Consider the following 12,873-nt stretch of genomic DNA (forward strand, 5'->3'; position numbering starts at 1 on the left):
CATTCACCTACCAAGTTTGGTGGGATTTACACCATTGAACTAATTAACTCGATAAGTGTTGAAATTGTGGCCACGTTCAGTAAAAGTACAACCTCTGCACATTGTGGGGCATAAAGTATGAGGCAGGAACATCCCGTTAGTTTTTGGGTGAAGCTGGTGCTGTGTTTTGTCAACAGCTCCTTTCAAGCCAAAGAATCACTTTTTGGCAGAGTGCTATCTTTATCACCAGGTCTTTATCAGGATAAAGCAGATTGGTCTTAAATGGGTCATGGTTTTGAGGGACATTCATCCTTATAAGGGCATGTAGGAAGCACACGGTTTGTCTGTCTTGACAGCTGCCCCCTCTCCATCCCCCCTCGCCCCCTCCAACACACACACATGCACACACTTCAGCAGCTGTTAGCAACAACTGCTTCTTTACAGTCAGTCCACCTTAGACAGAGTCTTGTTTACCATTTGCAGGACATGTTTTTGCAGAAGCATAAGGTTGAGGTTGCATGTAAGAAAGAAGTGCACAAGAAAAACAAGCTGGTGCCTCTTCTGCCACAGTTTCTGTAAAGAAGTTACATAACATCTGCGCCTGAATGACCCTTGTTTCCAACTTTGTGCAAAAGCTGAAGAAATTATATTTTTTTCAAATAAAATTGGATTATTTGTATTTAAACCAAAGCAAATAATATTTCTAGGGGTGTAAGTGCTATTTGTTTAAGTACTGTAGCGCACCTGTTCAAGTTTATAATTTTCTATGGTAATTTAACCACTATTCCTACAGTGGCAGGTGTACATACAATAGTCAATCATAACTGACCACATGCTCAAATATTAATCTGACTGCATGAATAATACAGAAAGTCATCATGTTGCAAATAATTTATGTAGATAAAAAACAGGTCACAGTTATTCTGCCATAGTGGATGATGTTTGTATGTTTTTAACAGCTAGCAGCTACATTGTTATTTTGTAAATTAAGAAAATGAAATGAGTCCAAAAATGACAACAGTGGATGATATCTGATACCAAAACTTTGGCACTGCAGAGGAGTGAATTATGGAAAACAGCCCCTGACAATGAACAATATCCTATTCTGGGTTCCGCAACACTGCCCTGGCACCAACAGCCGTTATCATAATGTGCCACATGCCAGCTGTAAACAGCTGATGGCTCTGCAGTGTTCGAGGAACTACATGTTGGAAGACATGTTAATCAGAGCAATCACATCAGGAGCTATTTTCTTAACGTTTACGCATGAGGTTGAGAGAGAAAATAGGATGTGACAGCAGAGATACGAAGTTCCATGACAAATTCAAATGTTACCATCACCTAAGAATGTTATTATTATAAGAACATGACTAATACTGACTTTTTGAGACCAGTACCAATGTTGATATTGAAAACGTAACAAATATAGCAAAAATGCAAAACAAAAGAAATATGATTGATAAGGATCCTTTAAATTAGGTTATTAAAGAATTGTGACCCAGAAATGTATTACGTGGGACATTTTACAGCTGAAAAATACATTTTTAAGTGCTATATGGCCGACAAACCATGCAATGGGGACACAGTGACTAAATTAAACATTCTTGGCATTTCTGGCTGACATACTGTATGTGACAATACAGTAAATCTCTGATAAATTAACATGGGTGATATCGGCAAATTTATAAGCCAGGCTTCCTTTTTTTTTCTGGATGAACTACTGTATATGCTACAGTTAAAAGTGTCACTGTAAAATATGTTCTGCTAAATCAGTTGGCTGAATGAAGCACACTGATTGAAAAACAACAGGTTAATTTAAATTTAGGGGTTTACTATACATGGCAAGAACCAAACAATCATCCCTGGAGCAGCTCTCTGGTATCACTCTGCTGTGAATATCAGGGTGTGTTTCACTGATTGCTGGGACCTGTGTGAAGCAGACAATGTCAAGTACTGCGAGCAGTTTCTCAGATAATGTCAGCTCTATAAATATATGGGGTGCTTTGAAAGTTTCCATGTCAGTGCTCCATTGTTCTGTGCCATGAGGGGTTCTACAGACCCATAGGTGTGTGTGGTTTGTATGATTTATCCCTGTGTAAGAGGACATTACATTATAATTGCAGTAGTATTAGAGGAATCTTATTTTAACACCATATACAAAAAAAGTACAAGAGATATAGCAAGACCCCATAAGTAGTAGACAATATATTTGGTATTTCTATATCTCTTGATGTAGGCCTCTCTTAAGCCTCTACATCATGGGAATATTGATTTAGAAGGTATTTGATGATAGGCTGGAAGTAGTGTGTCGGCGGTTTTGGGAACATCACATCATAGACCCTAATGTTTCTGCAGAAAAATGTACATAAAGTGTTCCTGCACTTAACTGTGTAACTGAACCATGGCTACATATATAATTTATGAAAGCTCAAACTAATCCAACTATTGTTTACGGCAGTGCAACCAATATGAACGGAAGACGTAACGGGCCGTTTCGAGGCATTCTATTGGCTGAGCCATAGCAACCGAGTGAGTCCACAGCAACGGGCAAGTTCTTTTTGTCAACAATGCAGCTAGACTACTAGTAAAAACGCTAACATACATATTTAACTAATAAAGTTAACCTTGTTAGCACTACAAGAGCGCATAGCATTTTTAAAATGGGGGACATAAAGCAACAGACTCGTCCCAAACGTATTTTTATCAGCGACGTCGACAAGTATTCCTCCAAGCACATCGCTAAGGTATAGTAAAGTAAGTTTGTGCTATATGTAGATGACCTTTCATTAGCCAGTTTACAGTAATTTTATTTTGTTTCTGACCTGCTTCAACAGTTTTTATCGACATGCGTAGCCGGGGAGACCTCAGAGGATGACGAGGCAGAGGGCAATCGAGGTGAACCTGCTTTCCAGATAGTGGGAACTGTATCTTCACCCAACGATGAGGAGACAGCCTTTCTACTGGAACAATATACAGTGAGTCATTTAGTCAAAGGTATAAAATACTGCAATTCTTCCGTTTGTATACACACATTTGGTGCTTCAAGCCAGTGGCCAGTAACTTAAGTACAGTACTTGAGTTACTGTAACCATTTGATGTTACTTTATACTTATACTCCATTTCATTTAAAAACCAAACATTGTACATTTCAGAATTTATTTCTTCATGCAAAGCATATGATCAGGTTGTACAATATGATTTTATTACTATAGATTAAATTATCCAGCAGTATACTGTATAATGTAGTTAAACTGGGTCCAAACATTAAAATGCTGCTTTAGTTAGGCATTAGTAATCTAATCATAAAATATCTAACATACAGTAAGATTGTTTAGAGACCATGCTACAGAGTGAGTACTTTTACTTTTGAATTCTTGACTATATTTTACTTAAGTAAATTTGAATGCAGGACTTTAACTTGAAATGTATTATACCTATTTTTTTTTTTTTTTTATACTGTCACAATATTATCTTTTCTGAAGTACGGGATCTGAATACTTGTACATATACTGCAACTGCAAACAGGAACTTTAACAGCTCAAAATTATGTCAATTTCTGGGTGATACAATTAAAAGACATCTTCTTTGGTAGTCACCCACTCGAGATGAGCTCCTTGAGCGCCTGCTGGAGTGTGATGTGGTGGTGTACAACATCTCAGAAAATGCAACACAACAGCTGGTTGAAGAGGCAACATGGGCAATCACAGGTAAATTACTAAGGTAGTCTTATTATTTGGTGGAATGGCTCTATTATAACCTGGTCTCTTACAGTTAAAAGAAATTGTTTAACCCAATATAATCCAATAATGTGGCTAAAATGTAGGATTGATTCTGTTTGCTTTGTTATGCCTGTACCCCCCCCCCCCTTCCCTGTTTTTTACAAACAGCTCTTCATGCTGAGTTGGAAAACTTCAAGTCTCGGAAAATGTTCATCTTAGTCTCGACAGTGATGACCTGGGCCATGTCCAAGCCACAGAATTCGGTGAGCCTGAAGAAAATTAAAGCAAGCTTTTGTCTTGTCCTGTCTGTAAAAACAACCAGTATGATAATAATTTCTCTCCGTTCAGGAGGAAACAGATGTTCTGCTAACAGAAGATGAGTTCAGAAGAAGAAGGCCTCATCCCACTTTCAAAAACCACAACAATCTGGAGAAACTTGTGCTCAAATTGGGTAGAGGGGTAAGTTAATTATGGTGCTGAAAATGTCAGTGTCCTCCAAAAAGATATTTCAACACAATAGTAGCGATTTATGGCATCATAAAGAAACTAAGACTGCACTAAAATTAGTGCAATTTAACTGTTGCGCGCCAGGAATATTTAAAGTTTAAAAGTTTAACTGTAAATAGACAAAGACTGGAAAATGTTTGTGACCCACATTGATTCAACTGTTGACTCTGATTTCACAATTTTACAGAAAAAGGCCAAATTTACTGGTTATGTTGTTGCTAGTGGTCTTCAGTACGGAAAGGGAGAGAACCTCTTTCACTACTTTTTCAAGGTAGATATGAACATAATAATAATAATAATAATAATGATGATAATAATGTTACACAATATACTTTATGTTTCTGTTTGTACTGCACAATTTTCAGTGTCATTATTTTTAACAGGTGTCTTGGTTGATGCAGTTTCCAAAAGTTCCTGTATTTGGACAGGGCACAAATAGCATCCCCATGATTCATGTATATGACCTTGCAGGGTAATTTTTTTATTAACTGTTCTTCAGAAAGTATTCAGACTGCTTCACTTTTTTCACATTTTGTTATGTTGTAGTTTTATGCTAAAATCGTTTAAACTCATTCTCCCCCTCACCAAGCTACACTCAATACCCTATAAACTGGCTGTTCCTTTTTCAGAGTGATCCAAAACATCACTGAACTCAGGCCAAAGTCAAAGTACATCCTTGCTGTTGATGATTCCAAGAACACTTTGGAGGATATTGTGAAGGTAACCTTTCTATAAACAAGATTGTGGCATGTACATCATGTACAGCAAGTGGGTTTTGGTGACCCACTGCTTCGAGACTAATTTGAATCCTGCTTTGGACCCGACAAGAAAAGATAAAAAGGTTAAAAAAATTATACAAAAATCTCTCTCTTGACTCTTAACTAGATGATAAGTGATACACTGGGGCCAGGAAAAATCGACAAAGTACCAGAGCAGGAAGCCATCACCATGAGGGCTTTTAAGGTAAAGCGTGTCATTTCTTTTATTTTGTTAAGAAAGTTATATTCTAGTCTGGATTATTGCTGTTCATGATCTCCTTCATCTCCATTCACAAGTTTGTTTTTTACATGCCCAGTTAAAATCTCTCCCAAAGTGAGAATCCAGCTAATTATTCAGTTAAATATGGAACAAATGCTCCATGGAAAATGGCTGGGAGGCCGATTTTGCACACTCTTTTTTTCAATTGAAATACCTGACCATGTTTTAGCATAGTATAAGTATATCTAGAATTATTATCAGTTAAAGATTGTTGCTTTACGCCTTAAAAATGTTTACTATCTGACACAGTTAAAGCAGGGTCAGATATATGTCCACAACTATGACACAGGCTCAAGAGTCAGTTTTTCTCTAACTTCTGTCTCTGGGTGAGAGTTGTTCATGGTCACTAATATAAATTTAAAACTGGGTAAAGAAACAGATTTGAATTAGTATCTGAGTTGTTTCTACAGTAGTTGCAGTGGTTATTGAGACAGGCTCAAATAAACCACCAGCTGTTGTTTATGCATGTCATGAAAATCTGCTCAATCCTTTCCCTTTGCTCTACAAATTTTTTATATTTGCAAATTTTGTTTGTGACTATTCAGTATAAAAGAAAATTGTGCTCTTAGTACTTGAAGTTTGTGTTTGTCATTTCAGCCAGAGGAGCTGGAGTACCTAAGTATCAACCTCCAACTGGACGCTTTAACTATAAAAGACTCCTTCAGCCTCCGATGGACGTCTGAATCTGGGATGGTTGAGAACATGGAAAGCATTGTGGAGGAATACAAAGACACCAGGCAGCTACTTGTGAGTGTTCAAGTCATTCAGATGAGGGGAACTATATTTGTTTTTGACTCTTATTAGTACTAGATATACACAAGGCTTAAAAGGCTACCACTTCATACACTGGAAAATGTTCAGCAACACTGAAGGGCAAGAGTGTTCGAGAGATCTCATTGTTTTGTTATGTACAGAATCTCTGTTACTCTGATCTACAGTATGCATGGACTCAATGTTCCAGTAAAATCACCGACAACAATAAACCCTGGTGGGGTATTTCGGGTGTAAAGGGCAATTTTGATACCAGATGATAACCAGCTGCCATGATTCATTCGTGAACCAGATTTTCCTTTTTTTCCATTTTTGTAGCCCATCAGAATCTGCCTGGTTGGACCTCCATCTGTGGGTAAAACCACTGTTTCAGAGAAGCTCTGCAATCATTACCAGATACACCACATCAAGATCAAAGAGGTCATTGAGGAAAAGATTACACAGTTGGTCAGTAGAAGCTAAGAATTGAATTCAGTCAACCAGACAGACATGCAACTAAAGGAAATATACTGCCCTCTTGTGGAAGTTCTTCTTTGAAGATGCAATTTGAAGGGTTTTTAGAAAATGTCATGTTTCTTTCTGCATGTTACAGAAGGAGATCGTGAACGAAGGTGACCTTGAATATGTCAGTGAAGAGGTAGCAGCTGCTGCGCACACACAACTGGACAATATTAACAAAAGCATGGAAATGAATACAGGTTAGTAATAACAGCACAGAGTAGTGCTACCAGCCTCTCTCAGTGTCTGTTAGTGGAGCAACAAAATACCACATTGTTGTTTCATTTTGGTTTATTAACATCATTTAGATACTTTGGATTGCACAGTGTCATACGATGTAAAAGTGAGAGAGACATGTTGTTACACCAGAACGCAACCTGAAACAAGTCTAATCAGAGGGAACACCAGATATGTTCATTAGAACAATATTTAATATTTAATTTTGTTCTTTTAAGTTTAACAGAAATTATTCTCTTCTTTTGCACATTTGTCACATCATACTGTAAGAAAGTAAATTTCACATTCCAATCTACAACAACATTATGTGGGACTTGATAAAGCTGTTTTTTGGACAGTTTATAGATTGATATTGGTTATAATAGGTGTCTGAGTGCCTGTTAGTTTCTTACTTTTTAATCCAGTCTCCTGATCCATCAGGTCGACTGGCTGACCATCTGGTTTTTGACATTTTGCAAGAAAAGTTGAATTCAAAGCCGTGTAGGAACCAAGGATTTGTTCTTGATGGCTTTCCTAAGACCTACGAGCAAGCAAAGATGATTTTTATAGGTAAGTTTCAGCGATTGATTTTGATACTGTTTTACTATTAATAGTATTTATTGCTCACATGTGTATGGTGTGCTTTTATTATTCAGATGAGGACACAGAGAACCAGGATACGATGGTTAAAACACCTGTGTACAACACAAAGATCACTCCAGGTCAATAGAATACTCCACTACAAACTAATAATAAGAATTGGATCTTAGTTTCAGAACCAACTTGCTAAACCGACTAAAGCACTGTATTATCCCACATGTTTAATGTTTTGCAGAGCATGTTATTGCCTTAGAAGCATCTGATGATTTCCTGACGAAAAGAGTTCAAGGACTTCCAGAACGTGTTGCAGAGAAAACGCGTTGCACCCAGGATGAATTCCTCCCTCGCCTGATGAGATACAGACAACTCAGCACTGCTGAGGAAACCCTGCTGGACTACTTTGATGAGCTGGAGATTCACCCAGAACAAATCGGTACTGTCCTCAAAGCAGCATCGTGTATGTCAGGGGATGCCGGGATTTAAACCACAAACAAGACAGAAAGATTATTGCAGAATTCATAAATGACAAGCCATAAAGAATATTTAAAAATACCTCAGATGTAGGAAATGAAAATGTTGAAAAGATGAGGCTTTTGGGTTTGTGAACCACCACAGTTCTGTTTCTTTACACTAAGTGTGTCTTGTTCCTCTCCAGAGGTTAATACAGATGATCCAGACTACACAGATGTTATGAAGAAAATCACTGAGATGGTTGGGATTCCCAAAAACTATGGCCCGAGCCCAGAGGAGCAGGAGGAGGAGGACAGAGAGAAAGAAGAAGAGAGGAAGCAGAAACTGGCTGCAGACGCTGCTGAGAAGAAACGCAGGAATGAGGCTGCGCTGGCTGAGATGGCTGCTCAGTATGAGGAGTGGGTAAGATGAGAAAAGCTGTGTTGTTCACAGATGACAATGATGAGCTCTGATTGTCATGCTACACTGGGTTAAGCAAGGTGTAACGGTGCAGTAGTTTTAGAGTAAATAAAACCAGTGCGTACTTAAAGCTGCTGGCTGGCAATTCCCTTAATCACAAATCAGCCAAGCAGACTTTTAGAAGATGCAAGAAATATTCATTAATTATTCATTTATTATTGGAAACTTTTCTATCTACTGCACATATACTGAATTGTTTCCCTGGCTTAAGATACATACATGCAGACACACTATGTAGCGCGAGCATTTAATTATAACTGGAAGTGTGCCAATTGAACACTGTCTCTATTCTCACTGACTAGTACCAAATTTCATGGTTCTTTCCAGGAAACAACCAAAATTAAATCCAATGTGTTGATTTTTATGGGAGCAAATGTGTATAAATGATGTAACCATCAATTCAATTAGTTCATCATTTATTAGCAGAAGAATTTGTCCGAGGTGAAGAGACAGGAGCACGAGCTGCTGGAAGCTCACTGTCTTCCTCTGAGGAACTACCTGATGAAGTATGTGATGCCCTCGCTCACTGAGGCCATGATAGAGTGCAGCAAGATCAAACCAGAGGACCCCGTCGACTTCTTGGTACTCCTCAGTATTTATATTGAACAGAACGGTATTTATTGAACATCACAGAAGGTGTCACTTCCTGTATCTTGTGTTTTGTTTTTGCAGGCTGAACATCTTCAGCGGAGCAACCAACAAGAATAAAAATCTATTTCACAAGGAGATATATTCATTTCTAACATCTGAGGCTGTGTTTATTCTACAGTAATTAACATAATCAAATGATAGTAGTACCAGACATTGTGATGTAAATGATTTGTGAATCATTGATGTTACAGGCTTAAAATAAATATGACGATGTTTGAAAACTGTCATTCAAGCAATTGATCTGTCTGATAATTCCCTACAGTAATTACCGGAATGTCACAGATCTCATTCATAAAACCACCAACATGTTCATACTTGGTTGTGCCTTTGTTGTCAGATACTTTGTCATGTAAGGTCTTTCTTTACTAAACAACAACAAAATACTACGATTTTTCCGCAGTGTCTCATTTCAGTTATTTATGTGCTACAGCACTGAGATGTATAATGATCCCTGGTTGGCACCTTTTTCTCATACAATGAGTTACCATTTATAAAGGCTGGGTTTAGCAATGTTCTTTTCTTTATCATCTATAAGCCATTAATGAGAGCAACCTTTGGGTTGTCATGTTGTAGAAAAAAATCTATTGTGAAATTAATAGTCAAATAACTGAAAATGCTCATGAACTTCTCACCTCTTCACCCATCAGATCTGCAGGAATAAATGTAAATAAGTCACTAATAAAGGGTCATAAATTTCTCACTTTCTAATAAGCATCAGTAAAAATTAGTAAGTCATTTGCATGCAATTATAAATGACAATTACAAATGCTTTTTGTTTAATGATCTATAAAATTTGCAGCTGTAAGTATCAGTAAATACATGGGTCGTTGTCTTGATGCCCTCCAGCCCTTTTCAGAGGGTCAGAGGTTAAATGCGCCATTGCAGGCTCCAAAATAAACTACAGAGCTAAAAAAGGACAAAGTGTCCTGCTGGAGGATGAAGACTGGCTACAGTGACTTGTTAAAGCTTTGCAACCCAAACTTAGTTCTCAACAATGGATTAAAATCATAAAACAGCAGTAAAACATTTAGTAACTATTAAGGAGGAGGCTGGAGTGCAAGGGTCACAACTATAAAAGCCAAAGTGGAAAATAAATCTTTTTATTGGCCCTTTTGCCAAGTCAGGAAAGTCTGCTGCAAAGTGAAGCAAAACTATGAATACTTTCATCCAGTTAAATGGCTGCATTTCTCTTTCGAAATACATTATTATTATTCCGTTTGAATTAACTAAATGAACTACATTACAGCACATTAAATGTCCAACACATTACTACATTTTCAGTTTAAAAACTACTTAGCTTAGGACTTGGCTCAGTGTTTGTGAGCTATGTCTATAGTTTAGCCAGGTTTCCACTCATTACAGATCAGAGCCTCCATCTGGTCTGTGACTCAGCTCCCACTGTGCTGTACAGTCAGCGCTTACTGGAAGTAGCATGCCGACAATGGTCCTAATCCAGTAAAGATGTAAACACTGCGATCTTCAGAAAGACTTTTTGCTTGCAGGTGATAGAAAGGGTTTGAAAACAGTATGTCTTTCATGGATTAGATGAAAATTCACTGTATTCTATTTCCGTTTTTTACTCAAACGTAGATCACAAAAAGAGAAGCTGATATCTTGTGCAATTTATATTTATGAGATTTACCACTAAAAAGACATTCAACAATTTTTCACTCACAAAAAAGTCACATAATGAAAACAAAACTTATTATTTTTTATTGAAGTTCTGATTCTTGGATGGTAATTGTGCAAAGGTTAAATTAGGCAACAAGAGTTCATTGTACATGCAGTTAAACAGAACGTCTCAGGTGTTTCAACACTAGGTGGCGCAGGAATTCTTTCTAGAAGCTTCACAGAGATACAAGAGAGACAAGGGCTTGGACTGAAGGCTTTCAGTGTCTTTTAAATTTGCATATTTTTTCTTAATTTCAGCCGAAGACGAGAGAGTGCTCATGATATTTAATGCACTGAAATGCATCTGTACAAAGCAAATTAGTCTGGCTGTGGTGAGAGCCTTTGTTCTAATATGATTGTAAAATGCATTGTAAAAGAAGAATGTGTCGCTACCGTTTGTTGTGGATTATTGAAGTTATTCAAGTCAAAACTGGTGTCTGGAGTTTGCTTTGAAGTTTGTTTGCGGCTGAAGAACTGTTGAATCCACCACCTAAACAGAAGCTGTCTGCAGACTCACTTACAGTATGTGGAAAATAAATCATGAGATTATAGAAACGCCTGCTTTTTCTATGTACTCTTCTGTACCATGATATACAGTTGTTATAATAGTAAATTAACATTACAGCTGTACTGCAAGACTTTACAATAGCCCCTAAAGTTTTAGTAATTCACACTGTGAAACCACATCTATACAAACCTATAATTCAATCTTAAGAGATTCATGTCTTTTTTTCTTAGAGAATGACACTGGACTGTAAAAGAGAAGTGTCATTATCTTTTCCTTTGTTGAGTTATTTCTAGAATACCTGTGCACATCATGCAGAGTAGCAACTACAAACCATCAAAAACCCCACATGGCTCACAGGTGTTTTCAGTTACTCTCACAATATGTCCGCTCTGCTCACAAATGAGTGAAAACACCTGTGTATTAGTGCAGGGCCCTTGAATTTACTCAGTGAGGAAGCTGAACACTGACAGTTAAAGAATTATTTTAATTTATGCTTCATATTATTTATGTTAGAGCAGTTTACATAGTAAGCATGGTTGGATTAACCTCCAAGGGGCCCTGGGGCAGGGGTTTGTTGTTGGGCCCCTATTGACCTTTGCACATGTCAGTTTTAGTATTTCCTCAGGGACCCACAAACCAACCAGTAGGCTACGCTGGACCAGAAATGACAAGTTCATTACTTGACCGAAAATTAATTGGCAACAATTTAAATAATTAATTAATCAAAAAATACCAAAAAATGTATCCGTTCCATCTTCTCAAATGTGAAAAGTTTTCTATGATAGTAAACTCAACATCTTTGGGCAATTTGAAAACACAAAGGCTACAGGATGGAGGATGGAGGGTCACAGCTGATATTCAGTGGTGCAGATTTCTGACAAAATTGCAATCAAGTAACTCATACAGACCTGAATGATATGGAGTAAATTTATCTTTCTGGGCTCCTGGGCTTTACCCATTTGCTAATCCAGCCTTAACAGTAACAGTTTTATTGTAGAGAAAATTATTGCCAGAGAAAATAGTCACAGCATTTACTGTGTTGTAAAAACACAATTTATACTAGAAACCCTTACTTGAACTCCTTCATGAGTGTACAACTTGGATTGCTGTTAATTTTATCGTTCATTAGTTGGATTTTGGCCACTTGGAAACAGTGCAACAAACTGTAACCATAACATAATACATGTTAACAGCTCATATTGCTCATGTTGGCAAAGATTTGATGATTATCCAGCAGGCACAGAGCAACTTCAGCATTTATTTCACCTGGCATATAATATCTGCTTTCCTTTTTAATCTGCTCTGGTTTCCACCAGCTGATAAATGCTCCACTGTGTTCACCAGCATCTTGTAAACAATGGGAAACTATGGGTTCATCACTATGAGTTACACTTCTGGTAGAACATTTTTAATGTAAGAAATATTGATAAGAGCAGCTTTAAGTTTACTTACTTTGTTGAAAGGTGTGGAAACTCATTAAAATCCCTCAATAAAACAGGCAGTGGACTCACTCACAACTCATTGACAGACTGTCATTGTTCAAAGCAGGGATCAGCAACAAAAACCAAAAGGACCAAACAGGCAAGCAAGAAATCCAAAAAGGCAGGCGGAAACAAGACGACAAAAGGATGGAGTGTTGCAGCTGGGTTGGCACAATAGACGAAACTTCAGAGAATGATTGCTAAAGACTATAGGTACAGTATATCTATCTACTGGGGATCTAATGAGGGAACTGGGAGCAGGTGTGCACACTCACAGAGGGAACGCAGGTTGTGATATGACAAT

The 12,873-nt window shown here is 37.6% G+C and overlaps 1 protein-coding gene across 2 annotated transcripts; it reads left to right on the forward strand.

Moving 5' to 3' along the window:
• Window positions 1–2,521: 2,521 nt before the first annotated feature.
• On the forward strand, window positions 2,522–9,295 carry LOC130187754 (adenylate kinase 7-like). Of its 2 annotated transcripts, none has more exons than XM_056405631.1 (18): window positions 2,522–2,723; window positions 2,814–2,954; window positions 3,572–3,686; window positions 3,867–3,961; window positions 4,047–4,157; window positions 4,393–4,476; window positions 4,589–4,677; window positions 4,835–4,925; window positions 5,091–5,168; window positions 5,841–5,990; window positions 6,333–6,461; window positions 6,607–6,712; window positions 7,170–7,298; window positions 7,385–7,450; window positions 7,564–7,761; window positions 7,984–8,201; window positions 8,682–8,840; window positions 8,931–9,295. In XM_056405631.1, the coding sequence occupies exons 1-18, from the start codon at window positions 2,640–2,642 to the stop codon at window positions 8,964–8,966; spliced, it is 2,079 nt and encodes a 692-aa protein (XP_056261606.1). In that variant the 5' UTR covers window positions 2,522–2,639; the 3' UTR covers window positions 8,967–9,295. The 2 variants fall into 2 exon arrangements, with proteins under 2 accessions (XP_056261606.1, XP_056261607.1); XM_056405632.1 differs by having other exon boundaries at window positions 8,685–8,840.
• The last annotated feature ends 3,578 nt before the right edge of the window (window positions 9,296–12,873 follow it).

This window comes from Seriola aureovittata, chromosome 19, assembly GCF_021018895.1.
Source record: "Seriola aureovittata isolate HTS-2021-v1 ecotype China chromosome 19, ASM2101889v1, whole genome shotgun sequence".
In the NCBI taxonomy this organism is placed as follows: Eukaryota; Metazoa; Chordata; class Actinopteri; order Carangiformes; family Carangidae; genus Seriola; species Seriola aureovittata.